This window comes from Erythrolamprus reginae, chromosome 2, assembly GCF_031021105.1.
Source record: "Erythrolamprus reginae isolate rEryReg1 chromosome 2, rEryReg1.hap1, whole genome shotgun sequence".
Taxonomy (NCBI): Eukaryota; Metazoa; Chordata; class Lepidosauria; order Squamata; family Dipsadidae; genus Erythrolamprus; species Erythrolamprus reginae.
In genome coordinates this window covers 34,438,189-34,463,853 of record NC_091951.1, presented here as the reverse complement: position 1 = coordinate 34,463,853, position 25,665 = coordinate 34,438,189, and the positions used below count along the sequence as shown (strand labels likewise).

Here is a 25,665-nt window from a genome sequence, read left to right as displayed (position 1 = left end):
TGTTGAACCCTGAGGATGGTGAAAAACAGCCCAAACAGAAGTTCAGAAACCACTCTGGCTGCAGTGGGTCAGCTCAAGCAGGCGGGGTGTCGGGTGCGTCTCCGGGCCGAGCAGCTTGGAGAGGGGGCCGATATAGCGGATGGCCAGGCGCTGTATGCGGAGCTTCTGGTACTGGCTGGCGTTCTGCCGCTGCCTGCCGCCAGCCGCACCTGCCTGGCAAGGAGCCGCAGGAGTCCGGAGAGGAGACTGGCAAGGTGTTGCTGGAGTCCGGGCCACCCTCAGCTGGGTATAAGCAGCAGGACGGCCGTGGGAAAGGGGGTCTGAGGTCTGGAGAGGGACAGGCGCCGTGGGTGCCATGGGTCATGGCTAGGGCACTTTGGGTCTGGGGCTCCAGTGCTGTGCTTCAGGCCTGACCACCGCCGGAGCATTCCAGTAGGGCCACAAATGGCTGCCCTTTACTGCTTCAGTGAGTCCTGTGCGCAGGTGCAGGGAGTTGTGTGAATGCACGTGGGCAGCGTGGGGGTTGTGCACATGCATGGAGGGAAGGCACGCGTGCGCTGCCATGTACAAGTGCACTCTTTTGGTTCGAGAGCCAAAAAAGGATAGAGGATTTCAAAACAAAACCAACAGTGCTTCTGGTAAGTCTGAATGGTCATGAAACAAATTGTTGCAGGTCTTTTAACAGTTCATTTAATGACTGTTTCACAGTAACGACAATGCTGAAAATAGTGACCTATGATCCTTTTCTCACTTACAACCAGGGGTAGGCAGCAGGCAGGACGGGGTGGAACGCAGTTCCACTGGCGGAAATGAAGATGTGTGTGCAGCTCCAGCTGATTGGCGGCTGTCACTTCTTGGATTACTGGTCTCGTCTTGGCTCTCCTTTTTTTCCCTGCTGCTGCATCTGTGCTCCCTGCTTTTTTCCTCTTTCCTCCTTCCTGGCCTCGGACGAGCTTCCCTCTCTCCTGCCCGGGTCCCCTCCAGCCTCACGCAGCCACCTCCTGCCTCAGGTGCAAGCAGAAGGCGTGGGTGGAAGCAGCGCTAGCAACATTTATGCTTCTGGCAGCAGCCATTCGCCTAGCTACCCAGCCTGAGGCGAGGGGGTGACCCAGGAAGCAGAGCGCGGGAAACGCGAAGCAAATTGTCACCCCAGCAAGCGACACTGGTAAGGTTGTAAGTCGAGGACTTAACAGTTCATTTGAACTATGATGAACAGTGTGGCAGTAAAAATGTTGGCTGCCCATTACTGCTTACAACCATTGCAGCATCCCGTGATCACATGATCAAAATGCAAACGCTTGGCAAGTGACTCATCTTTATGACGTTTGCAATGTCCCAGGGTCACGTGATCGCCTTTTGCGACCTTCTGGCCAGCAAAGTCAACAGGGAAGCCAGATTCACTTAACAACTACGTTATTAACCTAACAACTGAAATGAATCACTTAACGACTGTGGCAAGAAAAGTTGTAAAGTGGGGCAAAACTCATTTAACAAATGTCTCACTTAGCAACATAATTTTTTCAGGACAGTTGTGGTCACAAGTCAAAGACTAACTGTACCTGCACAATATTTTTCTAAAGCTGAAAAAAAAAGGAAGCAGATAAAAACTCAACCAGTTTTAATACATCTCGACTTTGAAAACCACAATCATCCCACCACCTCAAGTTTCAGATACACAAACGTAAACATTAACCCGTGCTCCATGTGAAGTATACATTTAAAGTTTGCTTTAAAAGCTTCCCCCTTTTAAAAAAAAATCCTTTGAAAAGATGCTGGTTTAGAAGCAAGAAGCTGCCATTTTGAATGAATTTGTTTTGGACAAAAATAAAAAAGGCAAACTAAAGGTGTGATTGATGTGTTGCTTGTCTCCTTGGTGTGGATGCATCATGAAAATTGGAGTGGGAGGCTTTTAAAAGCCACCGACATCCTTCCTTCTAGCCAATTTAGGGAGTCAAGGTGAGAACAGCTTTGTGAGAGAGGTGAAAAAAAGGAACAAAACCCTCTTTGGAAACCGTGTTTGTGGAGGTATGATGAAGTAATTTTGCTTCATCGGCATCAAAGAAAGAAACGTGCTTCCCGGGGTAATTTAAAAAGATCCGAATCTTTCTCAGCTCCCGATTGGGTTGCAGCCGAGAACAATTTGGAGAGTTAAAAGCAAAATATTCATTGGCACGCTTCCCTATGGCCCAAATGCCACTGTGGGGCTCAATGGCGATTGAATTCTTCCTCCTCACAGACTTTCGGGCCACACCCACTGTCCATTCCCCCTCGTTGCCCACGGAAATGTCCCAATAGTTTCGACCTCCGATGAACTCCTCACAGCCCAGCACGATGTGGCTCGTGTCAAATCGTTTACGAGTCTTTGGAAATAGTTGAATTTTGTCTCCCAGAGAAACACTTTTGCAGTCCTCCGATACGATGAGCAAGGGGTGAGCCGTCTCCTTGTCGAAAGTTATCACCGCTGGAAGAGGGAAGAAGTAAAAGATTGAGATAAGAAAGCATGACATTGGGAGAGCAATCTTGGAGGCAAATTCCTAACTGCCCTCATTTAATTTAATTTAATTTATTAGACTTGTATGCCACCCCTCTCCGAAGACTCGGGGCAGCTCACAACAGCAATAAAACTGTACAGTACAAATCTAATATTTAAAACTATAACTAAAAACCCACTATCTTAAAAAACAATCAATACTATATAGTCACAACCACACAGGTCCAGGAGGGAAGTGTTTTTCATAGGAAAGTGAACACAAGAACAAGGGGACACAATCCGAAGTTAGTTGGGGGAAAGATCAAAAGCAACATGAGAAAATATTATTTTACTGAAAGAGTAGTAGATCCTTGGAACAAACTTCCAGCAGACGTGGTAGATAAATCCACAGTAACTGAATTTAAACATGCCTGGGATAAACATATATCCATCCTAAGATAAAATACAGAAAATAGTATAAGGGCAGACTAGATGGACCATGAGGTCGTTTTCTGCCATCAGACTTCTATTTCTTAATGGTCTGTTTCTTAATGGTCAGAGAAGGGAATACATTAATTGCCCCCATGCCTGGCGACATAGATAGGTCTTCAGGGTCTTGCGGAAGGCAAGGAGGGTGGGGGCAGTTCGAATCTCCAGGTGTCAGGCCGAAGTTTTCATGTGGAGTTAGAGAGTTCAGCCTGACACAACACAAGGGGGGATGGGAGGGGTAGTGAGTTGTCAGAGGGGAAAGTTACTAGACACAAACAAAGATTCCTTTCTCCAAGCCAAGGCTACCGTTTGTTCTGCCTCAACTGAGGAGAAGACGAATTTGATAAGCCCCTACACACAGACTGGCTCTCATGATAAACCTGTGGATGTGGGGGATGTAGATGAACTTTAACCTAGGTGGGATTCTGGGAAGTACTCACAATCGAAATGACAATGGCATAGCTAACATGGTTCTGTTAATAAATCAAGCTCTGATTGAGAAAATTGGACTGGGACTTGTTTTATTTCTCAGATGCTATTTAGAACGCTGACATCAAGGGGACTTGATTCCAGAGGGCCGGGGACGCCACAGAGAAGGCTCATCCCCTAGGGCCTGCCAGACGACATTGTTTTGTCGACAGGACTTGGAGAAGGCCAACTCTGTGGGACCTAATCGGCCACTGGCATTCATGCGGCAGAAGGCAGTCCTGTAGGTATTCTGGTCCAATGCCGTGTAAGGGCCTTATAGGTCATCACCAACACTTTGAATTGTGTCTGGAAACTAATCAGCAACCAATGTAGGCTGCGGAATGTTGACGAAACATGAGCATATCTGAGAAGACCCATGACTGCTCGCGCGACCCCATTCTGCATGATCTGAAGTTTCCAAACACTCTTCAGAGGTAGCCCCATGTGGAGTGTTGCAGTTTATCTATATTTACTGTGTATGTTTATGTTTATACCAAAACCTGCTATCGTGTATATATTCTGACTACAATAAATAAATGAATACAGTGATCCCTCGATTATCGCGAGGGTTCCGTTCCAAGATCCCTCGCGATAATCGATTTTTCGCGATGTAGGGTTGCGGAAGTAAAAACACCATCTGCGCATGCGCACCCTTTTTTCATGGCTGCGCATGCGCAGATGGTGGAGTTTGCGTGGGCGGCGGGGAAGACCCAGGGAAGGTTCCTTCGGCCGCCCAGCAGCTGATCTGCTCGGTAGCGCAGCAGCAGCGAGCAGACGAAGATCGGGGTTTCCCCTTTGCGTGGGCAGCGGGGAAACCCCGATCTTCGTCTGCTCGCTGCTGCTGCGGCCGCCCAGCAGCTGATCTGCTCGGTAGCGCAGCAGCAGCGAGCAGACAAAGATCGGGGTTTCCCCGCCGCCCACGCAAAGGGGAAACCTCGATTCGGCTCCTCGCTGCTACCGCGCTGCCGAGCAGATCAGCTGCTGGGCGGCCGAAGGAACCTTCCCTGGGTCTTCCTCGCTGATGCCCCCGCTCGCCCGCCCGCCCACCCGCCGCCCACCAGCAAGAGGGGGAGAGATAGAGAAAGAGGGAGAAGGAAAGAAAGAGATGAGAGAGGGAGGAAGAGAGTGTGAGAGAGGAAGAAGCAAGATAGAGAAAGAGAGAAAGGAAGATGAGAAAGGAAGGAAGAGAGTGACGCCATCGGGTGGGAAAAATCACGATATAGCGTTTCGCGAAGAACGAGATCGCGAAAATTGAGGGATCACTGTACATACATACATTACATACAGTACATACATCATGTTTCCCCAAAATGAGACCTTCCTCCAAAGTAAGCCGTAGCCTGATTTTTAAGTGTGAGCCTAATGTAAGTTCTACCCCCAAAATAAGCCGTAGTGAAACAACCACAGGAGGCGTGTCTTCACGCATAAGCACCAGCTGCCTGGGCTATGGGAAACTGGAGAGTAGGTAGCCCCAACGAGGTGCTTACGATCTTCCTGGCTTGCAGGATTTGTCATTGCTACTCTCTCCAAGAAGGTTTTTCCCCCCCAGCCATAAGTCTTTGCAGGCTTTTTTCATTGCTGCTAAGGTTTATTTAAGCCCTAACCAGGAGATAAAATAATGTGCTGATTTTTTTCCTACTATTTTCCTCCCCCAAAACTAAGGTGCATCTTATACAGTGGTACCTCTACCTAAGAATGCCACTACTTACGAACTTTTCTAGATAAGAACCGGGTGTTCAAGATTTTTTTGCATCTTCTCAAGAACTATTTTCCACTTACAAACCTTAGCCTCCGAAACTGGAACCGGAAAAGGCAGGGAGAAGCCTCTGTGGGGCCTCTCTAGGAATCTCCTGGGAGGAAACATGGCCAGAAAAGGCAGGGAGAAGTCTCCATTGGACCTCTCTAGGAATCTCCTGGGAGGAAAAAGGGCTGGAAAAGGCAGGGAGAAGCCTCTGTTGGGCCTCTGTAGGAATCTCCTGGGATGAAACAGGGCTGGAAACGGCAGGGAGAAGCCTCTGTGGGCCTCTCTAGGAATCTCCTGGGAGGAAACAGGGCCGGGAAAGGCGGGGAGAAGTCTCCATTGGACCTCTCTATGAATCTCCTGGGAGGAAAAAGGGCTGGAAAAGGCGGGGAGAAGCCTCTGTTGGGGCTCTCTAGGAATCTCCTGGAAGGAAACAGGGCCGGGAAAGGCAAGAAGCCTCCATTGGGCCTCTCTAGGAATCTCCTGGAAGGAAACAGGGTCGGGAAAGGAAAGAAGCCTCCATTGGGCCTCTCTATGAATCTCTTGGGAGGAAACAGGGCCTCTACCCTCCCTGTGGTTTCCCCAATCACTCTCATTATTTGCTTTTACACTGATTCCTATGGAAAAAATTGCTTCTTCTTACAAACTTTTCTACTTTAGAACCTGATCATAGAACAAATTAAATTTGTAAGTAGAGGCACCACTGTACTTTGAAAAATGTGGTAACCTTTTTAAAAATTAAATGCCATTAAGATGGAAAGAAGGAGTAGTGCGGTAGCCTAGAGGTGGAGTCTCATCTCACAATCAGGAGACTGCGAGTTTGATTCTAGATAGGGGCAGGCATTTTTCTCTGGGCACAGTGAGAATATATCTGCTGAACAAAATTTCACATTGGTGACAGGAAGGGCATCTGGCCAATAAAAACTCAGCTCCATTCAGTTGCCCAGATGCCACCCTGCAAGGGGTGTTAAAAGATGGTGATGAAGGTGGCAAAAAAGAGGTCTGAACAACCCCCCTTTTTCCTAATTTCATCTGTTCTAGTCTGGAAACTTACCTTGCTGCAGGGACAACCCCAATTTCAGACTTTCTGGAGAAGAAAACAAAGTTTGGTCACACAATTGTCTTCATTTGTTCTTTTTAATACCCTCTATTACTCCCCCTGCTTCCTTACCAACGTGCAGATGGTCCTTTTTAAGTCAACAGTTCCAGGGGCGGATTGCTCCTGCAGCCACGACTGGTGCACTGTGCGCACAGCTTAAGGTTTCTTGTGTGCGCATGCATGTGCCCTAGCATGTTTTTGCTTCTGTGCATGCGCAGGAAGCAAAATCTCATGAGGCAATGCATGCACGAGAGAGATTTTGGCATTTTTTTGCTTCCGCGCTTGCACAGAAGCAAAAAATCGCCGAACTCTCATGCATGTGCGCATCCACTTACAAGATTTTGCTTTCTGCACATGCACAGAAGCAAAAACATGCTGGGGTGCGTACATGCACACGCAAGACACCAGAAGCTGCATGCGCAGCTTGACTTTTACTACCAGTGTGGCTTACTTTACCATTACCATTATCATTATCATTATCATTATTATTATGTCAGTGCAACACAGCAAACGAGATCACTATGCTGGATTTCATATTTCATCACCAGTTGGGCGCTTCCCAAGCACCTAGGACTGCATGATGTAGCGGTGAATTATGTTTGCCGATCCCAGTAAAGCAGCCTTTTGCAATTGACAGATGGAGATTTTGTCAATTCCAATAGTTTTCAAATGCCCGCTGAGATCCTTTGGTACTGCGCCCAGCGTGCCAAGTACCACTGGGACCACTTTCCCGGGCTTATGCCAGAGTCGTTGCAGCTTGATTTTTAGATCTTTGTATTTCACTAAATTCTCTAGCTGCTTCTCCTCAATTCTGCTGTCTCCTGGGATTGCGATGTCGATGATCCATACTTTCTTTTTCTCCATGATCACAATGTCTGGTGTGTTATGCTTCAGAATTCGGTCAGTCTGAAGTCAGAAGTCCCACAGTAGTTTTGCTTGCTCATTTTTGACCACTTTTTTGGGCTTATGATCCCACCAGTTCTTTGCCACTGGTAAATGGTAGTTCCGTCATTATTATTATTATTATTATTATTATTATTAATAATAATAATAATAATTGGATTTGTATGCCGCCCCTCTCCGAGGACTCGGGGGCGGCTCATAACATGTCAAAAACAATATACCATATACATATCTAAATGTACCGATTGCCTTCACTGTGACTACAGTGGGAGACGAGAAAAGACCGATATGTTTACTGTACTGGCAGCAGACAGCATGAAGCCAAATAAATTAAGGCATCACTTAAACGTGGTTTAAGCACAAGTTCAACCATTACACCCCAATCATGCTGATAAGCCATTTGAGTTTTTTCAGCAACAGTGTGCTGAATATTACAAACAATTGTCCCAGTGGAGAGTTGAGAGCATGCAAAATGTTTACATCTTTGGGGGTGGGGGTGGAGGTAACAGAAAATAATTGAGAAGCACTGTCCTAGTCTGATATATTCTCTGTGTTCCTTCTGTTAAGTAGTAAACAGCACCATCTAACGGAATCCAGGAGGTATGCCTTCTGTGTTTTAGTGCCTGCCTTACAGAACAGCCTGGAATTTGCAGTGGGAGGTTCAGCAGGTGCCAAAGAGAGCCAAGAACAGTGTTTCTCAACTTTGGCAGCTTAAATATATGTGAACTTCAATATAGTTGGCTAGGGGATTCTGGGAGTTGAAGTCCACAAGCCAAGAGGGTCATCTACAGAATGAACTGGCTGGTGGAACAGACTGTGGTTTTAGAGCTCAGCAAGGACTTTGAGAAGTATTGGAAATTCAGAAGTTGAGAAAAGAGTTGTTTTTCCTTCGTTCAGAATCTCTTATCACCCTCGCATTTTAATTATAATAATAATAATTATTATTATTAATTAGATTTGTATGCTGCCCTTCTCCAAAGACTCGGGGCGGCTCACAGGGTACAAAAGCAACACAACAACAAATCTAATTAATTAAAAGTTACTACTAAAATCCCATATATAATAAAAACAGTCAACCAATTCATTCACAACCACACATTACATCTTGTAAACAGAAGAAGGGGGCTTGATCTAATTGCCACATGCCTGGAGACATAAATGAGTTTTGAGGCTCTTGTGAAAGGCAAGGAGGGTGGGGGCAGTACGAATCTCTGGAGGGAGATGATTCCAGAGGGCCGGGACCACCACAGAGAAGGCTCTTTCCCTGGGCCCCGCAAGATGACATTGGCCGACGAGAGCTGAAGAAGGCCATCTCTGTGGGGCCTAACCGGTCACTGGGATTCATACGGAAGAAGGCGGTCCCGTAAGTAATCTGGTCCGATGCCATGTAGGGCTTTATAGGACATCACCAACACTTTGAATTGTGTCCGGAAACCAATCGGCAACCAATGCAGTCCGCGGAGTATTGGAGAGGAATGGGTGTATCTGGGATGACCCATGACCGCTCACGCAGCTGCGCTCCGAGTCTTTGGAGAGGGGCGGCATACAAATCTAATAAATAATAATTCTGTAGCAACCCACTACTGAACAGTTCCCTTCATAAAGCTTGCAAATCATTTTAGTTCAATGTAGCACCAAATAAGAAAATAACTTGTCTGACTCTATAAAGCAGGTATGCAACATAGCAACAAATAAATAAAATCATAAACTACAATATAAAGGAATTTGTTTAATGGGGCTTGAGGTGGTTGGCATAAATAAATAAATAAATGTGGAAGTGTGACAATCGAGAGAGCCTCGTACAGCTAGTCCTTGACTTATACAACTGTTCATGTAAAATGACCATTTGAAGTTAACAACAGTACTGGGAAAAGTGACTTCTGACTGTTTTTCACGCTTACAACCATTGTAAGCTTCTGCATGGTCACATGATCAAAATATGGGTGGCTCTTCCTATGTTCTTATATTCTTATGCAGAGTCCCGTAGTCATGTTGGAGACCTTCTAACAAGCAAAGTCAATGGGGAAGCCAGATTCACTTAACAACCATGGTTATTGAGAACTGCAGGGATTCACATAACAATGTTGGCAAGAAATGTCGTTCAGTGGGATAAAACTCCCTTAACAACTATCTCACTAAGCAACAGAAATGTTAGCCTCCATTGTGGTTGTAAGTCAAGGACTGCCAGCAGGGGTGGGCAGCAAGCAGAATGGAGTGGAACGCAGTTCCACCGGCGGAAATGAAGCTGCATGCCCGGCTCCAGCTGATCGGCAACTGTCACTGGATTTCTGGTCTCTGCTCAGCTCTCCTTTTTCCCCCTGCTGCTGCTGCATCTGCGCTTTTTGCTTTTTTCCTCTTTCCTTCTTCCTGGCCTTATACGAGCTTCCCTCTCTCCTGCCCGGGTCCCCTCCAGCCTCACGTGGCCATCTCCCGCCTGAGATGCAAGCAGAAGGTGTGGGTGGAAGCGGAGCTGGCAGCATTTATACCTCTAGCAGCACCCGTTCGCCTAGCTACCCAGTCTGAGGCGGGGGGAGAGACCCAGGAAGGGGAGCGTGGGAAACATGAAGCAAATTGTCACCCAGTGAGCGACAGTGGTAAGGTTGTAAGTTGAGGACTTAACAGTTTACTTGAACGATGATGATCTTTCAAGCCACTCCTACCCACATGGCCGGCAAGCCACTCCTACCCAGTCACATGACCATTAAGCCACACCACAAAATAAGCCATACCTACAGTGTGGCAGTAAAATTTTTGACTGCCCATTACTGACTGCCAGTATTTATGGGCCAGCGTCCTCTTTACCTTGGAAGTGATGGATGGCATTCTTCAGAAAGATGATAGCATCCCATATATTCCATATTTCCCATTTATTGTTCAGAGGAAAAAGTTTGAGATGTTGCAGAATCTCCTTCTTTTTACACCTGATAGAAAATGGGGTATTAATTCATTTTCTTTTTTTTAAAATTTATTTATTTATACTTATCAAGAATATTCATATAGTAAAAGACTACAGGAAAAGAAAAAAGAACAGGACAAGTGCAAGAAATCAGGAAAGACTTCATGAACTCAATCTGTATAGTCTGGAAGACAGAAGGAAAAGGGGGGACATGACCGAAACATTTAAATATATTAAAGGGTTAAATAAGGTCCAGGAGGGAAGTGTTTTTAATAGGAAAGTGAACACAAGAACAAAGGGACACAATCTGAAGTTAGTTGGGGGAAAGATCAAAAGCAACATGAGAAAATATTATTTTACTGAAAGAGTAGTAGATCCTTGGAACAAACTTCCAGCAGATGTGGTAGATAAATCCACAGTAACTGAATTTAAACATGCCTGGGATAAACATATATCCATCCTAAGATAAAATACAGAAAATAGTATAAGGGCAGACTAGGTGGACCATGAGGTCTTTTTCTGCCGTCAGACTTCTATGTTTCTATGTTTCTATGTTTCTAAGAAACAAAAAACAGAAAGGCAAGGAAGATATACAGTACATGATTTCCAATCTACCCTCCATAAATATTTTACAAATCCCTTCACCCCCCTGGTTTAATCCACATTTTTAGTCATTTTCAAACTCATGAATCATCAATTCATTTTACTCCTTTCAATAAAAGTCCATATGAAGGTTCCTATCTTCCAAAAAAGTGTTTGTTGCTTGTACTTTAACCAATCAAATCAATTTTTCCTTTTCAGCAAACTCTTTTCATTTTTACCATCCATTCCTCTATTGCCAGGGATTCTGAGAGTGAAAACGCACATGTCTGGAAGTGGCCTGGTTGGGAAATAGTATTCTAGAAGGGCAATATACTTAATTATTCAACTTCTAATTTTATTTTTATTTGCATAGCAACCCTAAGATTAAAAATACGAGAGTTAGAGAGATGAGAAGGAAAATCTTTACATAAATGGTACTATACACCAGTACAAATTGCACACTTCCAGGGGAAAGAGAAGGGTAAATGTTGGCATGGGTGCCAGGAAAAGGGAATTTTTATGCATATGCTCTGGGAGTGTGCAGAAATTCAGAAATTTTTGAATGTAGTGCAGAACGAAATTAACAAAATGTTAAACATTAACTGGATAATCACAAAAGAAATAGCAATTTTAATTAAATATAGGGAACTAGGAGAATTTAAGGAAATCAAAGCCGCAGCATTGGAAAGTGCCCAAGCGGTGATGGTATTAGGTTGGAAAGATTCTACAAAATGGACATTACAAAATTGGTACTGGTACATGGTGGACCACATATATTTTGAAATCATGGAAATAAGATTAAATAATTTCGATGAGAACAAATTGGAGAAGTTGATGGTGCGATGGAATAAGGTAAAAGATTATATGTTAAGTAGAATCTGTGATGTAAATATGAAAAATAAATTGCAATCACTCTTTTAGTAATACTTGATGCAAGATAGAGCCAAGGAATAACAGATAAATAATTAAATTTTCTTGAATCCTCTTGTATGGGTGGTGGGGGTGATGGGGGGGTGTTATTGTTAGGTGATGGGCACATGCACTGTGCACTGTTATATGTTTGTTCTATGTAAACTTTTTAAAAATCAATAAAAAATTATTTTAAAAAAAAAACCCTATGAGGAAGAGTAGCCTGAGAGATAGTCAATAGCAATAACAATAGCATTTTAGACTTATATACCACTTCACAGTGCTTTTACAGCCTGGGTTTTAAGATGTTTATGAAAGGCAAGGAGGGTGGGGGCAAGTCCTGGTCCAGATAGGGCCGCAACTGGTGCACCAGACGGACCTGGGCAAATGCCCCCCTCGCCACAGCTGAAAGATGTTTCTCTAATGTGAGCTGTGGATCAAGGAGGACGCCCAAGTTGCAGACCCTCTCTGAGTGGGTCAGTAATTTCCCCCACCCCCAGGGTTATGGATGGACAGATGGAATTGTCCCTGGGAGGCAAAACCCACAGCCACTCCATCTTATCAGGGTTGAGTTTGAGTCTGTTGACACCAATCCAGACCCTAACAGCCTCCAGGCACCGGCACATCACTTCTATTGCTTCGTTGACTGGACATGGAGACGTACAACTGGGTATCATTGGCGTACTGATGATACCTCACCCCTCACAAGTCTTTAAACCCTATGCAAAGTGACACTTTCTCCCCTTCCTCCTGTAATGACCTTAACATAGTAAGAGTCTCTCTCTCTCTCTCTCTCTGTCTCTTCCCCTCCTCTCTCTCCCCACACTTGCAAAGGAAATCCTGGAAAGTGTGCTTGCTTTCTTCCAGCAACACGCACACACACAAACACGCACACACTCAGAAGGCACTTTAGATTCAAAGGAAGAATTCTGATAATTGCCAGATAAGTGCAGGCTATCAATGGCTGACTAGCAGGGAGATGAACAGTTATCTTCCATACCTATTCATCTCAACCCCCTGCCTTTTATCCCCAGAGCTAGGGTGGGGCTTAGCTAGTAGCAGTGGATCTTCCGTCCCAAGGACCAGTCCGTAGATTCCCGCTGCTCTCCTCTGCCTTCTGCGCATCAGGCACTGGACCCAGCTGTTCCTCCTCTTCCAGATCTGGAGGTTGTTGACTCCCCCATCTCAGGGCTAACAGACAGCCCAGGTTCCGCCTCTATCTCTACCCCTGGCAGCGCCATTCCCTCTTCCCCCTTGGAGCTCTCAGATTGTTTTGATGCTGGCTCTGATTCCGCTGCCCTATCTGATTCAGCTATTGGAGGGGCTGGTGGCTGGAGGCGACGACACATGTTCCATATCATGGGTGTCAAACTCAAGGCCCAGGGGCCAGATGCAGCCTACAGGGTGCTTAGATGTGGCTCACAGGACTACCCAGAGAAAGACTGGGCCGCAGTACTTTAACCAGTGAAAATAGAGCTTGAGAAGAATACACATGACCCTCCTGGCCTCCGTTTTTGCTGGCAGGGGATTGCAGGAAACCATCACAGTCAAAAAATGAACTTGGGAGCCCAATTTTTGTAGCAGAGCGCTTGAGCCGCTACAGGCACCCCAGACACGAGTGACATAGATCTGGCCACACCCATCTGCCCCCCCCCAAGGTCAAACACAATCCTGATGCAGTCCTCAATGAAATCGAATTTGACACCCCTGCCGTATATCATCCCAAGAAGTTACTTTCATCCAAAACTAAATGAAAAAAATGTAGATCTATACAGTATTATTCTCCCAAACAAATGCAATCACATTACTTCCAGTAAGGACAGGTCTTTAACTGCATGATTGTGGCTAACATCTTAACATTTGGTGTGTGTGCATGTTTTTAACCTCTGCTACAGGTTAGCCTGGTTGGATTAACCTGCATGCTGGAAACGAGCTGCAGTTTGAGAGCTGACATAGTTCCTGAACAATTATGTACAATCCAGCTTCATGATATCAGTTATCATAAGTAGATACAGTGATACCTCGTCTTACAAACCCCTCATCATACAAACTTTTCAAGATCCAAACCCGGGGTTTAAGATTTTTTTGCCTCTTCTTCCAAACTATTTTCACCTTACAAGTCCAAGCCGCTGCCACTGGGATGCCCCGCATCCGGAGTTTTTGCGCTGCTGGAGTTCCCCTGCTGGGATTCCCCTGCAGCATCACAAAAACACGGACATCAGGAGGTGGGGTTTCCCATGGCGGGGAGCCTCAGGGGAATCCCAGCAGACAAAAACGGGTGCTTCGGCTGGCAAAAGGGGTGAGTTTTGGGCTTGCACGCATTAATTGCTTTTCCATTGATTCCTATGGGAAACATTGTTTCGTCTTACAAACTTTTCACCTTACAAACCTCGTCCCGGAACCAATTGAGTTCATAAGACGAGGTATCACTGTAGTTCCAATGCATTTCAAGAACAGCATTTCAAGAAGTATACAATTCAGCATTGCTGCAGAGATTATCTCTTGTTTTTTGGATCAATTTACCTTTCTAGAGTGCTGCTTATATCCTAGAAGAAAAAGAAAACAATTTCAGTATTGGTCACAAACCATTCTGAAAGTTAAAATGTTGATAGCAACTCATATTTGGGCTGACCACTTAGCATAGGAAGAACAGGTTAATCCTGGAATTATGATCATAATTCGTTGCAGTCCGGTTGAAGAATTATGGGACCAAATTAAAAGTTACAACATTTTTTATGACTGTCATTACATGAAAACTATGAACATTTTTTTTGCTGTAAATTGGAACTAAACACAGCAAGAAAAATAATAATCAAAAATTGCAGTCAAAAGGTTCTTTTGATAATAAACCACTCCTAGGAAATATATACCAGCTTACCTGCAGGAGGTCATTTCCTTCCTGGCCACATTTCTTTTGCAAATCTCGCACCATCTTATCGTAAAAGGAGAGTTCCTGAAAAAGCTCATCCATTCGTTCTTCCCGTATCTGGGAAATATGCTTCTCAATCTCGCTGATTTTCCTGATCTGAGTAAACTCTTCGATGTTCAGAAAGCGGCGTAGCCCCTCAAACATATCCCGCATCTCTTTCTTAAAGTTCTCTGTCGCTTTCTTTGGGAAGTCCACAAAAAGAAAAGGAGGTCAATCCTGAAGCTGGCCCGACTGAGGCAATTTTGAGATTTCAGTACTGACACGCCAGAAAAGAGGGATAGGTAGGAGAGAATAGAGATAATTGGGGTGTTGTGGTCAAAACAAAATACTTTCTCATGGGAACCAAGGACATTCCTACATGCGCTCAAGAGGAGGAGACTGGAGTCACCTAGCAACTGGACAATATACTGATTGGATAATGTGACTGACTGTTTTGAGAAAGTGACACGCTTTTACTTTTAATTAGGTGAAAACCGTGGAAACATTCGGAGTTGGTTTTCACCAGCCTGTGCCAATATGACAGATCCAATAAACCTATTCTTTGAGGACATTGCCTAGCTCAGAGTTTTGTTTGCTATTGATATGTTACTTGGAACCAGGGGTGGGCTGCTGCCCGGACAGGGGAGAATGCAGTGGGGTAGCAAAAATAGAGCTCCACCCCAGAACACCCAACTTGCACTGAAAGTTGAAAGAAAATGCAGGGCATCCTGCATAAGCCATGCCCACAGTGTGGTAGTAAAACTTTTGGTAGCCCTTCACTGCTTGGAACCCTGACAAAAGGCATGTCAGATGCCACCAATGCATCAGTATGCATGAAAGGGATTTAACAGTGAAACGTTTGATGCAAAAAGTGCATTTGAGCCTTGGGAATTTCTTTACATTTCCCGCAGGAATCATTCTACATACAGTCCTCAAATTTCAAAACAGTTCGTTTAGTGGTCATTTGAAATTATATTTATCACACTTAAGATGGGTTGCATGTGATCATGTGATCAAAATTCAGATGCTTGGCAACAGATTTGCATTTGTGATGGTTGCAATGTCCGAGTCACTTGATCCCCTTTTCTGACAAGCAATGCAATGGGGAAGCCAGATTCACTTACAGACATGTTACTAATGTAACAACTACAACGATTCAACTTAACAAGCATGGCAAGAAAAGTCGTAAAATGGGGCAAAATTCATTTAACAAATGCCTCACTTAGCAACAGAAATTTTGGGCTCAGTTATATTTGTAAGTCGAGGACTATACCTGTAATTTTGCAGAAAATAAGTAATGTTAGGTGCTGTATGCCAAGCCATTATGGATCTCTGTGGCTTTTGATCCAATTATAAATTTGCTATTCATAAGGAACAAAGAATCCCCCCATCTCCGCACATGTGCACAGGCCTCAATGAAGCCTGGGACAGTGAAAAAACAGGCAAACAAGCAAACCAGAAGTTCAGAAAAATGGACTTCCGGTTTGCTTGTGCTGTTTTTTGCAATCTGGAGCCTTCAGGGAAGCTTCCCGAAGCTCCAGAATGCAAAAAACAGCACAATAGGCAAACCGGAAGTCCATTTTTACAAACTTCCTGTTTGCCCATTGGGCCATTTTTCACACTCCAGGGTTTTAAGAAGCTTCCATGAAGCCTTTGGAGGGCAAAACAGCCTTCCCCAAATCTGAAAATTAGCTGCTCAGTGCCTGTATGCATGCTGGAGTTGACATAGGGCAACGCCTTGCGTACCCTCCGATATGGCTCCATGTCCCACCTGTGGCATGTATGACATAGATTCGCTATTACGGTCCTAGCATTTTTCCATAAATGAGAGGTAGTCCTTAACTTATGGCTAAAGCTGTGTATATGTGTGTATACATATATGTGTGTGTGTAAGATGTATGTGTGTATACCATTTGTGGCCAGCTATTAAGTGCCTAATATGCCTTAGCTAATTTATACAACAAATGTGGCAACCTTGTTTATTCCTTTCCCTAATAGTATCAAACTGAATATAGACTTCACAGCTTATGGACTGTAATTTTAGTAGCATTGACAATTCATAATTGATAGACTGGATTTTATCATGGATTTTATCTGTTATTTATCATTTTATCCCACAACTTTAGATTGTGTATTCACTAAGTGTTTTTATTTGCTTTGGTCTATGACTGTAATAATAAATTTGATTTGGACCAGAATTTCCATTACTACTAAGCAAGGCAGTTTAGTGAGTTGTGTCCAATTTTATGACTTCTTTTATTTTATGGCCATGGTTGTTAAGCAAATTGCTGCCACTGTTAAGTGAATCATATTATTGTTGACTAGCTCTGATGATGTTATCTAGTTTGGGTAATGAAAAATCTACAAGAAAATAACCAAGCTCAGAGAGCACCAAGGACTGTTCTTTTCAACCTTGAGCTACAATCACTCTTCATCAATCAGTCATGATTTAAATTTGTTCCATATCAGAGACCAGATTTTGAATACATCAGGGATCAGATTCCTCCAAGTGAAGGATGTCATTCTTCACGTATACGTATTAAAAGCAATTCACTTAAAAAAAACCCTTACATAGTGACTCTCCAGCAACATCAACACTTACGATTGCATCTTGACTTTCTTTTTCTATAGACGCCTTATGCCCCAGAATTATACTTTTCTGATTCTCTATATGAATAAGGAACTCGCGGAAAAAATCCTGGGGAGGAGGAAACATAAGCTTGTTCAAAGGTCATTTGTCATTAATAACAGGTTCTTTCATTAAAGTCAAATTGTTTTAGTTCCGTCTCTTTTGGTTTAAAAAGCCACCTCCTTTCTTTACCACAAATAAATATTTCTTGATCTACGGCCTATTGTTCACTTTTTCATTCTCAAGACTTCTTAGCTTCCCATTCACTTGGGGCCAACTGAAGATCAAACAATCACACAAAATTACAATAAAAATGAGGAATACTGGAAACTTGAAAACACACAAAATGATGAAAAGATATTAGCATGTGCAGAGATGTATAGGCTCACATTGGAAATAAAAGGCAAAGAAGAAACGGATGAGGTTTGGAATATATTGTATGATTGGTTAGAACAGAAGAAATAAAGATGTAGAGAAATAAATGGAAATGGAAAAGTAAATGTAAATAACTAAACTGTAAACAACCAAGTGAAACACACAACATAGTGCTCTTAAAATGTTTATTGACATGTAAATTGGAAAAATTAAAAATTAAAATTAAAAATGCCAGCAAATATGGCTCCACGTACCACCTGTGGCACCCATGCCATAGGTTCGCCATCACTGGTTTAGGGCAAATAATAGGAGGAAATGGAACTACATACGGAATTTTCCATCAGCTTATCAAATCATTACACCATCATGTAATAAACTCTTTTGGAAGGAAAAATATATGCAACGGACTATCTGGCTTTTTGGTATTGTTATTCAGGAAGTCAAAATTCTCCAACTAGGCATTTTGGTTTTTTGCTCAATAAATGGAAAAGAGTTCAGTTTTTAAAAGTTTTCTTATAGTTTTTTTTTTAATCAATCCATTTTCAAGTCACCACCCCCCACCCCCGGGTAACTTTAAGATGTGTGGGGTCCTTGGTGCTATCTGAGTTTGTTTTCTCGCAGACGTTTCATTACCCAACTAGATAGCATCATCAGTGTTAGTTACCTAGTTGGGACAGCAAAAGAAGTCTGCATCAAAACAAGCAAGCTCAGAGAGTGCCAAGGGCCCTTCATTTCAACCCTGAGCTACAAATATTCTCCTTTAAGATGTGTGTCAGGCCGAAGCCATCATTTGAGTTGGAGACTTCAAGCCTGCCACATATTATGCATTAGGCTGTATTAGTGCTGTAGGAATTTGGGAGGCATTGGACAGGGAGTCATTGCTCACAGTCGCTCATGCCCTTATCACCTCGAGGTTCGACTACGAACGCTCTGTACATGGGGCTACCTTTGAAAAGTGTTCGGAAACTTCAGATTGTGCAGAATGAGGCTGCAAAAGCTATCGTGGGGCTTCCTAGATTCGCCCACATTTCTACAACACTCCGTGACCTGCACTGGCTGCCGATCGGTTTCCGGTCACAATTCAAAGTGTTGGTAATGACCTTTAAAGCCCTTCATGGCATTGGACCAGAATACCTCTGGAACCGCCTTCTACCGCATGAATCCCAGCAGCCGATAAGGTCCCACAGAGTTGGCCTTCTCCGGGTCCCATCGACCAAACAATGTCGTTTGGCAGGCCCCAGAGGAAGAGCCTTCTCTGTGGCGGCAACTCTCTGGAATCAACTCCCCCCGGAGATTAGAACGGCCCCCACCCTCCTTGTCTTTCGCAAGTTACTCAAGACCCACCTATATCGCCAGGCATGGGGGAATTAAGACATCTCCCCCAGGCTTTCTTATATTTTATGTTTGGTATGTATGTGCTATATGGTTTTTAAATTGTTGGGGGTTTTTAATATAATTTTATTATTAGATTTGTTCCATTGTTATACTGTTTTTATTATTGTTGTGAGCCGCCCCGAGTCTTCGGAGAGGGGCGGCATACAAATCTAATAAATTGAATTGAATTGAATGAGGGGCATAGAGATGTAGCCGTAACAAATTCCTTCTAGATTCTCAAAGGTCATTCTTTGTTTGACACCTGCCTGATGGGAGTAACAGACATGTTGGCATGACCTGGACTTTTGGGTGGGGGAAACAAAGGAATGAACCTTAAAGTGGGGGGAAATACCCACCGGACTTCAGATTCAGGTTTCTCACAGATGTGCCAACATGGCTTTGCTAATAAATTGGAACTTTGAGGAAGTCTATGCCTCGGACTCTGATTTAATTTCAGATGCTATTTGGAACCCTGACGATGTTTGGATTTCATTTCCCACAATCCTTCAGTCAGCTCTCATCCCAGTTTTTTTAATTTTTTTTTAAAAAACAGACCATTATTATTCCATTATTATTTTAGAAACAGAGGATTCCTGTCCACCCACCTTAAATTCTTTGGTTGCTTGCTCCAAGGGGATCTTGACGTGACCTTCGTGATCACTGGATCCAGCACACAACTTGCAGAAGAGGGCTTGGTGACCCCTGCAGAAATATTTCCAAGGCACCTGAGGTTTATCGCAGGCCTCTTTGCCTTCTGCCTCCTGCTTCAGCTGTCCGAGCAACCTTACAAATGTCTCCAGGCATTTGTTCGGGAGAGCACCCACCGTTTCGGTGTTCGTTTTACACCGAGGGCAAGTGTACTTCAGTGCAAACTCCCTCCAGTATTTCATAATGCACTCGTAGCAGAAATTGTGACCACACCGAAGCATCACGGGTTCTCTGAAATACTCCAAGCAAATGGAACAGGTCACTTCTGCGGAGAAGGTCTTGACGGTTATGATCTCCTGACTCATGGTGCTGATGCTGAGAAGCTGAAGGCTGGTTTTGTTCTTCCCAGAGAAGGTAATAATGCTTGAGCATCAAAGTTTAGGGAGAGCTCTGTTTTTTATTTGTATTTACTTATTTGCCACTCCCGCAAAGGTCAACCTACAGAAGGGAAAGGAAAGTAGGGTGAGATGGGATTGTCACCCATCTTGACAATCCCACCAAAAGGCTTCATTGTTAACACAATAGCAGAGTTGGAAGGGACCTTGTTAAGGGTTAAGGAGTGTGCAGAGTAATATCTTAATAGTCAAAGATACACGTACACAGAGGAAACGTGGAGGTCTAGCAGATACCCAGCTGATAGTCCAGAGATACTAGCAATAATTCAGTAATACAATACCAGATACATTCAGTATGTAAATATTATTTACTTTGGCAAATATAGAAACATAGAAGATTGACGGCAGAAAAAGACCTCATGGTCCATCTAGTCTGCCCTTATACTATTTCCTGTATTTTATCTTAGGATGGATATATGTTTATCCCAGGCATGTTTAAATTCAGTTACTGTGGATTTACCAACCACGTCTGCTGGAAGTTTGTTCAAAGGATCTACTACTCTTTCAGTAAAATAATATTTTCTCATGTTGCTTTTGATCTTTCCCCCAACTAACTTCAGATTGTGTCCCCTTGTTCTTGTGTTCACTTTCCTATTAAAAACACTTCCCTCCTGGACCTTATTTAACCCTTTAACATATTTAAATGTTTCGATCATGTCCCCTCTTTTCCTTCTGTCCTCCAGACTATACAGATTGAGTTCATTAAGTCTTTCCTGATAAGTTTTATGCTTAAGACCTTCCACCATTCTTGTAGCCCGTCTTTGGACCCGTTCAACTTTGTCAATATCTTTTTGTAGGTGAGGTCTCCAGAACTGAACACAGTATTCCAAATGTGGCTTCACCAGTGCTCTATATAGCAGGATCACAATCTCCCTCTTCCTGCTTGTTATACCTCTAACTATGCAGCCAAGCATCCTACTTGCTTTTCCTACCACCCGACCACACTGTTCACCCATTTTGAGACAGAAATCACTACCCCTAAATCCTTCTCTTCTGAAGTTTCTGCTAACACAGAACTGCCAATACAATACTCAGATTGAGGATTCCTTTTCCCCAAGTGCATTATTTTATATTTGGAAACATGAAACTGCAGTTTCCATTGCTTTGATCATTTATCTAGTAAAGCTAAATCATTTACCATATTACAGACGCCTCCAGGAATATCAACCCTATTGCACACTATAGAGTCATCGGCAAATAGGCAAACCCTCCCTACCAAACCTTCCCTTATGTCACTCACAAACATATTAAAAAGAATAGGACCCAGAACAGACCCTTGGGGCACACCGCTTGTAACCAGCCTCTGCTCAGAATACTCGCCAGCAATCTCTGATGTCTACACTTCAGCCAGCTAAAAATCCACTGAACTATCCAGGGATTAAGTCCAATCTTCACTAATTTGTCTATCAGATCTTAATGTGGAACCATATCAAAGGCTTTGCTGAAGTCCAAATAGGCAATATCCATGGCACCACCTTCATTCAAGAGTAATCCTAGTCCTACACAATTAAATCAGTCAATAACTCTCTATACATACTACAAGCCTTACTTGTTCAGCTTACAAATACATTAAAGCATCATTTAAACCAGTGTTTCCCAACCTTGGCAACTTGAAGATATTTGGACTTCAACTCCCAGAATTCCCCAGCCAGCATTCGCACACAGTTCTACAGCATAATCCACAAAGACAAACTAGCAGAGAATAGCAGAGCGAGTGAAACACACTTCTGGCTCTCTCTTATGGCAATCCATAAGACTAGCTCTTAAAGCAATAGTGTTCTAATACATGTAAGCATACATTCTTGGTTTGTGTTAGGTATTATATACATGTATCACATAAACTAGTTATGTACATAGTACTAACAAAGGTTTTCTATTCCATGCTCGACAAATATAATAAATAAAAACAAATCCCCTTTTGCAACTTTCTGAAGAGCAAAGTCAACAGGGAAGCCAGATTCGCTTAACAACCCTGTTACTAACTCAATAACTGCAGTGATCCACTTAACAACTGTGACAAGAAAGGTCATAAAATGGGGCAAAACTCACTTAACAGAAATGTTGGCCTCAACTGTGGTTGTAAGTCGAGGATTACCTGTACACCTAAAAATGCTTACCAATCTCTGTCCATTACTTCAAATACAAACTTCAAATACTTCAAATACAAACTTAATAAATACAAACTTCAAATACAAACTTAATAAATTATCACAGATAACCCCCACTCGGTTAAGGATCTCGGAATACTAATAACTAAAGATCTAAGTGCCAAAGCCCACTGCAACAACATCGCTAAAAAGGGCTCAAGAGTTGTTAATCTAATCCTACGTAGCTTCTGCTCTGGAAATCGCACACTACTTACCAGAGCTTACAAAACATTCGCCAGACCCATCCTCGAATACAGCTCATCTGTTTGGAACCCATATCGCATCTCAGACATTAACACCCTTGAAAATGTTCAAAGATACAAGAAGAGCCCTTCATTCCTCCAATCGAAACAGTATACCCTACGAAACTAGACTTACAATCCTGGGTCTTGAAAGCTTAGAACTATGACGCCTTAAACATGATCTAAGTATTGCCCACAAGATCATATGCTGCAATGTCCTGCCTGTCAAAAACTACTTCAGCTTCAACCACAACAACACAAGAGCACACAACAGATTCAAGCTTAATATTAACCGCTCCAAACATGACTGTAAAAAATATGACTTTAGTAATTGGGTTGTCAAAGTGTGGAACTCATTACCGGACTCTGTAGTATCATCCTCTAACCCCCAACATTTTACCCTTAGACTATCCACGGCTGACCTCTCCAGATTCCTAAGAGGTCTTCTAGTCCAACCCCCTGCTTAGGCAAGAAATCCTAAACCAGACAAATGGTTATCCAATATCTTCTTTAAAACTTCCAGTGTTGGTGCATTCACAACTTCTGGAGACAAGCTGTTCCACTGATTAATTGTTCTAACCGTCAGGAAATTTCTTCTTAGTTCTAAGTTGCTTCTCTCCTTATTTAGTTTCCATTCATTGCTTTTTGTTCTACCCTCAGGTGCTTTGGAGAATAGCTTGCCTCCCACTTCTTAGTGGCAACCCCTCAGATATTGGAACACTGCTATCATGTCTCTCCTAGTTAAGTTTTTCTCCTCTTTTTAAAAAAATATTTTACTGTCTGTCTCACAAAATCCTTTCCACCCCTGCAGCTCCATGGGGATAGAATTGGAGCAGATAAATACATTTTTAATAATCTCTCAGTTCTTTCCATTCACCATTTGACTGCCCTAGTCAAAAAAAACAATGTTGGAAAATTTGATTATGACATTTGAAAATCCTCATGAGAGAACATTCATTTATTTATTATTTTTAAAAACGTTTATATGGCCTCTCCATCTTGTATCAAATTCTGGGCAGTGCACAAGTATAAAATAAACCATTTAAAATAAAACACATTTACATTTAGGCAGGAAAAAAAATCAAAGGTATACCGTAAGTACAGATTAGGCAAGAACCTGACTCAAAAACAGCAACTGTGAGCAGGATCCACTCAGAATCCTAGTGGATGGTATCTTATTTATTTAGTTATTTATTCAAATTTGTATGGCGCCCAACTCCTGAGGGATTCTGGGCAGCTCACCACCAAAAAAAAGGAAAGCATACAATGTAATAGTAAAACCCCTTAAAGAACAATCTAAAACAATTTAAAACCAACAATTACAAACAGTTAAAACACTTAAAAACCATGCAAGTCATTATTGATTATGAGCCAGCTGTCTGCAGCAGCAGAAAGAGGCCCAAAATGCTAATATAATCCTGGGTTGTATAAACAGGGGCATAGAATCATGTGAAATATTAGTGCCACTATAAAACCCTACTAAGACCACACCTGGAATACTGCAACCAATTTTGGTCATCATACTACAAAAAAAGATGCTGAAGACCTTGGAAAAAATTAAGAGAAGAGCTACTAAGATTATCAAAAGGCCTGGAGACTAAACCATAAGAAGAATGGCTGCAGGGTTTGGGTTGTTCTGAGTTCGGGTTTTGCCCCGTGTAATATTTTGAGTGTCTATGCGACGTTTCGGTGAAATCACATTCACCATCATCAGGCTGAAGTTGTAAGCTTCTTGCTGCTGTAAATATAGTTTATATACTATATTTACAGCAGCACGAAGCTTATAACTTCAGCCTGATGATGGTGAATGTGATTTCACCGAAACGTCGCATAGACACTCAAAATATTACACGGGGTAAAACCCGAACTCAGAACAATATATATATATTTCCATAAATTCCATGTTTCTAACAAAACACAAACTCCTTAAAATATATCAATAAAACACATATACATTTTCAATATTTCATAAACCAATATCTAATTTTGCATCTTTTTCAACACCTATTATCTAATCCAACACTTCCAGTATTTGAGGGGCTGCCACAAAGAAGAGAGCGCTCAAATTATTATACAAAGAACCAGAGAGGGCAGGACAAGAAACCATGGTTGAAAACTAACCCAAGAAAGAAGCAACCGGAAATTAAGGACAAACTTCCTAACTGTGAAGGCAATTAACTAGTGGAATAACTTGCTTTCAGAAAATCGTAGGCGCTCCATTACTGGAGGTTTTTAAGAAGAAACTAGATAGCCACTTATCTCTTGCTTGAATAGGGGAGCTGGACTAGAAGACCTCCAAGGTCCCTTCCAGTTCTATTCTATTCTAAGGCAACCAGAAAACCCCGGACCCATTCAACAAACCAGATGTAAGAACGAGAGAGTATAAGAGTATAAGAACTATATATACTGTATACAGTACTCAAAGCAAGAAGCAAAACGTCCGGAGCCGGCTGATGGAAAGAAAAGGGCGGAGCGCGTTCAGAGACGCGGAAGATGATACAGCCGCCACGGCACGCGGGGGGGAAAAATCGAAATCGCCACGAAACCGACCCCTCCCTTTCATAGGGACGCCCCGCCCAGCCATTCGTTGGCCACGCCCGTCTAGAATTCTCAGGCTAGAATGCTTGGGGATTTTCCCCGCCCCTTGCCTTTGATCTTTCCGCTCACCAGCTCCCATCCACGCGGTCGCCCGCCGCGGTTAAGACCTGGACTGCTTCCCCGTCCCATCGGTGCACCTGAGCCAGGTGGCCTTGGAGTCGCGATTGGCCAACATTAGCAACACCGGACACAGACGGAGTGCTTCTTTTCAGTCTTTTAGGCTTTTTTGTTGCTGTTGTTGTTGTTGTAGTAGTAGTAGTAGTCTGGGCATGGAATTTTTTTAAAATATAATTTTTTATTGGTCAAATGTGATCAGACACACAAGAATAGAATATAATTTTATTGCCCAAGTATGATTGGAATCATAAGGAATTTGTCTTAGTGCATATGCTCTCCTACATTTCTTTTTTTAAAAAAAAAATATTCTCTGTTTTGTAATTCCCCTCAAAATATTAGTGCCATCATTAAGATTTCTCACAAGGCAAGTAAACAGCTTTAAATCCAGATTGGCAGATTTATGCTATAACCCATTCCTATTTATCTGCTGAATTGTTGAGACAGGCTTAGAGTAAATAGGATGGATAGGATAGGGTAGGATAGGATAGGAAATTGAATTGAATTTTTTATTGGCCAAGTGTGATTGGACATACAAGGAATTTGTCTTGGTGCAAATGCTCTCAGGGTACATAAACAGACAAGATATGTTCATCAAGAATCATAAGATACAACACT

The 25,665-nt window shown here is 42.9% G+C and overlaps 1 protein-coding gene across 3 annotated transcripts; it reads right to left on the bottom strand.

Moving 5' to 3' along the window:
- Positions 1 to 1,603: 1,603 nt before the first annotated feature.
- LOC139160144 (E3 ubiquitin-protein ligase TRIM39-like) lies at positions 1,604 to 24,928 on the bottom strand. 3 transcript variants are annotated; one of them, XM_070737722.1, is made up of 8 exons: positions 24,755 to 24,928; positions 19,449 to 19,989; positions 17,068 to 17,163; positions 14,436 to 14,666; positions 14,081 to 14,103; positions 9,973 to 10,091; positions 6,223 to 6,255; positions 1,604 to 2,461 (listed from the first exon to the last, which is right to left on the bottom strand). In XM_070737722.1, exons 2-8 carry the CDS (start codon positions 19,854 to 19,856, stop codon positions 1,944 to 1,946), a joined length of 1,428 nt encoding a protein of 475 aa, XP_070593823.1. In that variant the 5' UTR covers positions 19,857 to 19,989; positions 24,755 to 24,928; the 3' UTR covers positions 1,604 to 1,943. The 3 variants fall into 3 exon arrangements, with proteins under 3 accessions (XP_070593823.1, XP_070593824.1, XP_070593825.1); XM_070737723.1 differs by lacking the exon at positions 6,223 to 6,255; XM_070737724.1 differs by lacking the exon at positions 17,068 to 17,163.
- Positions 24,929 to 25,665: the final 737 nt, after the last annotated feature.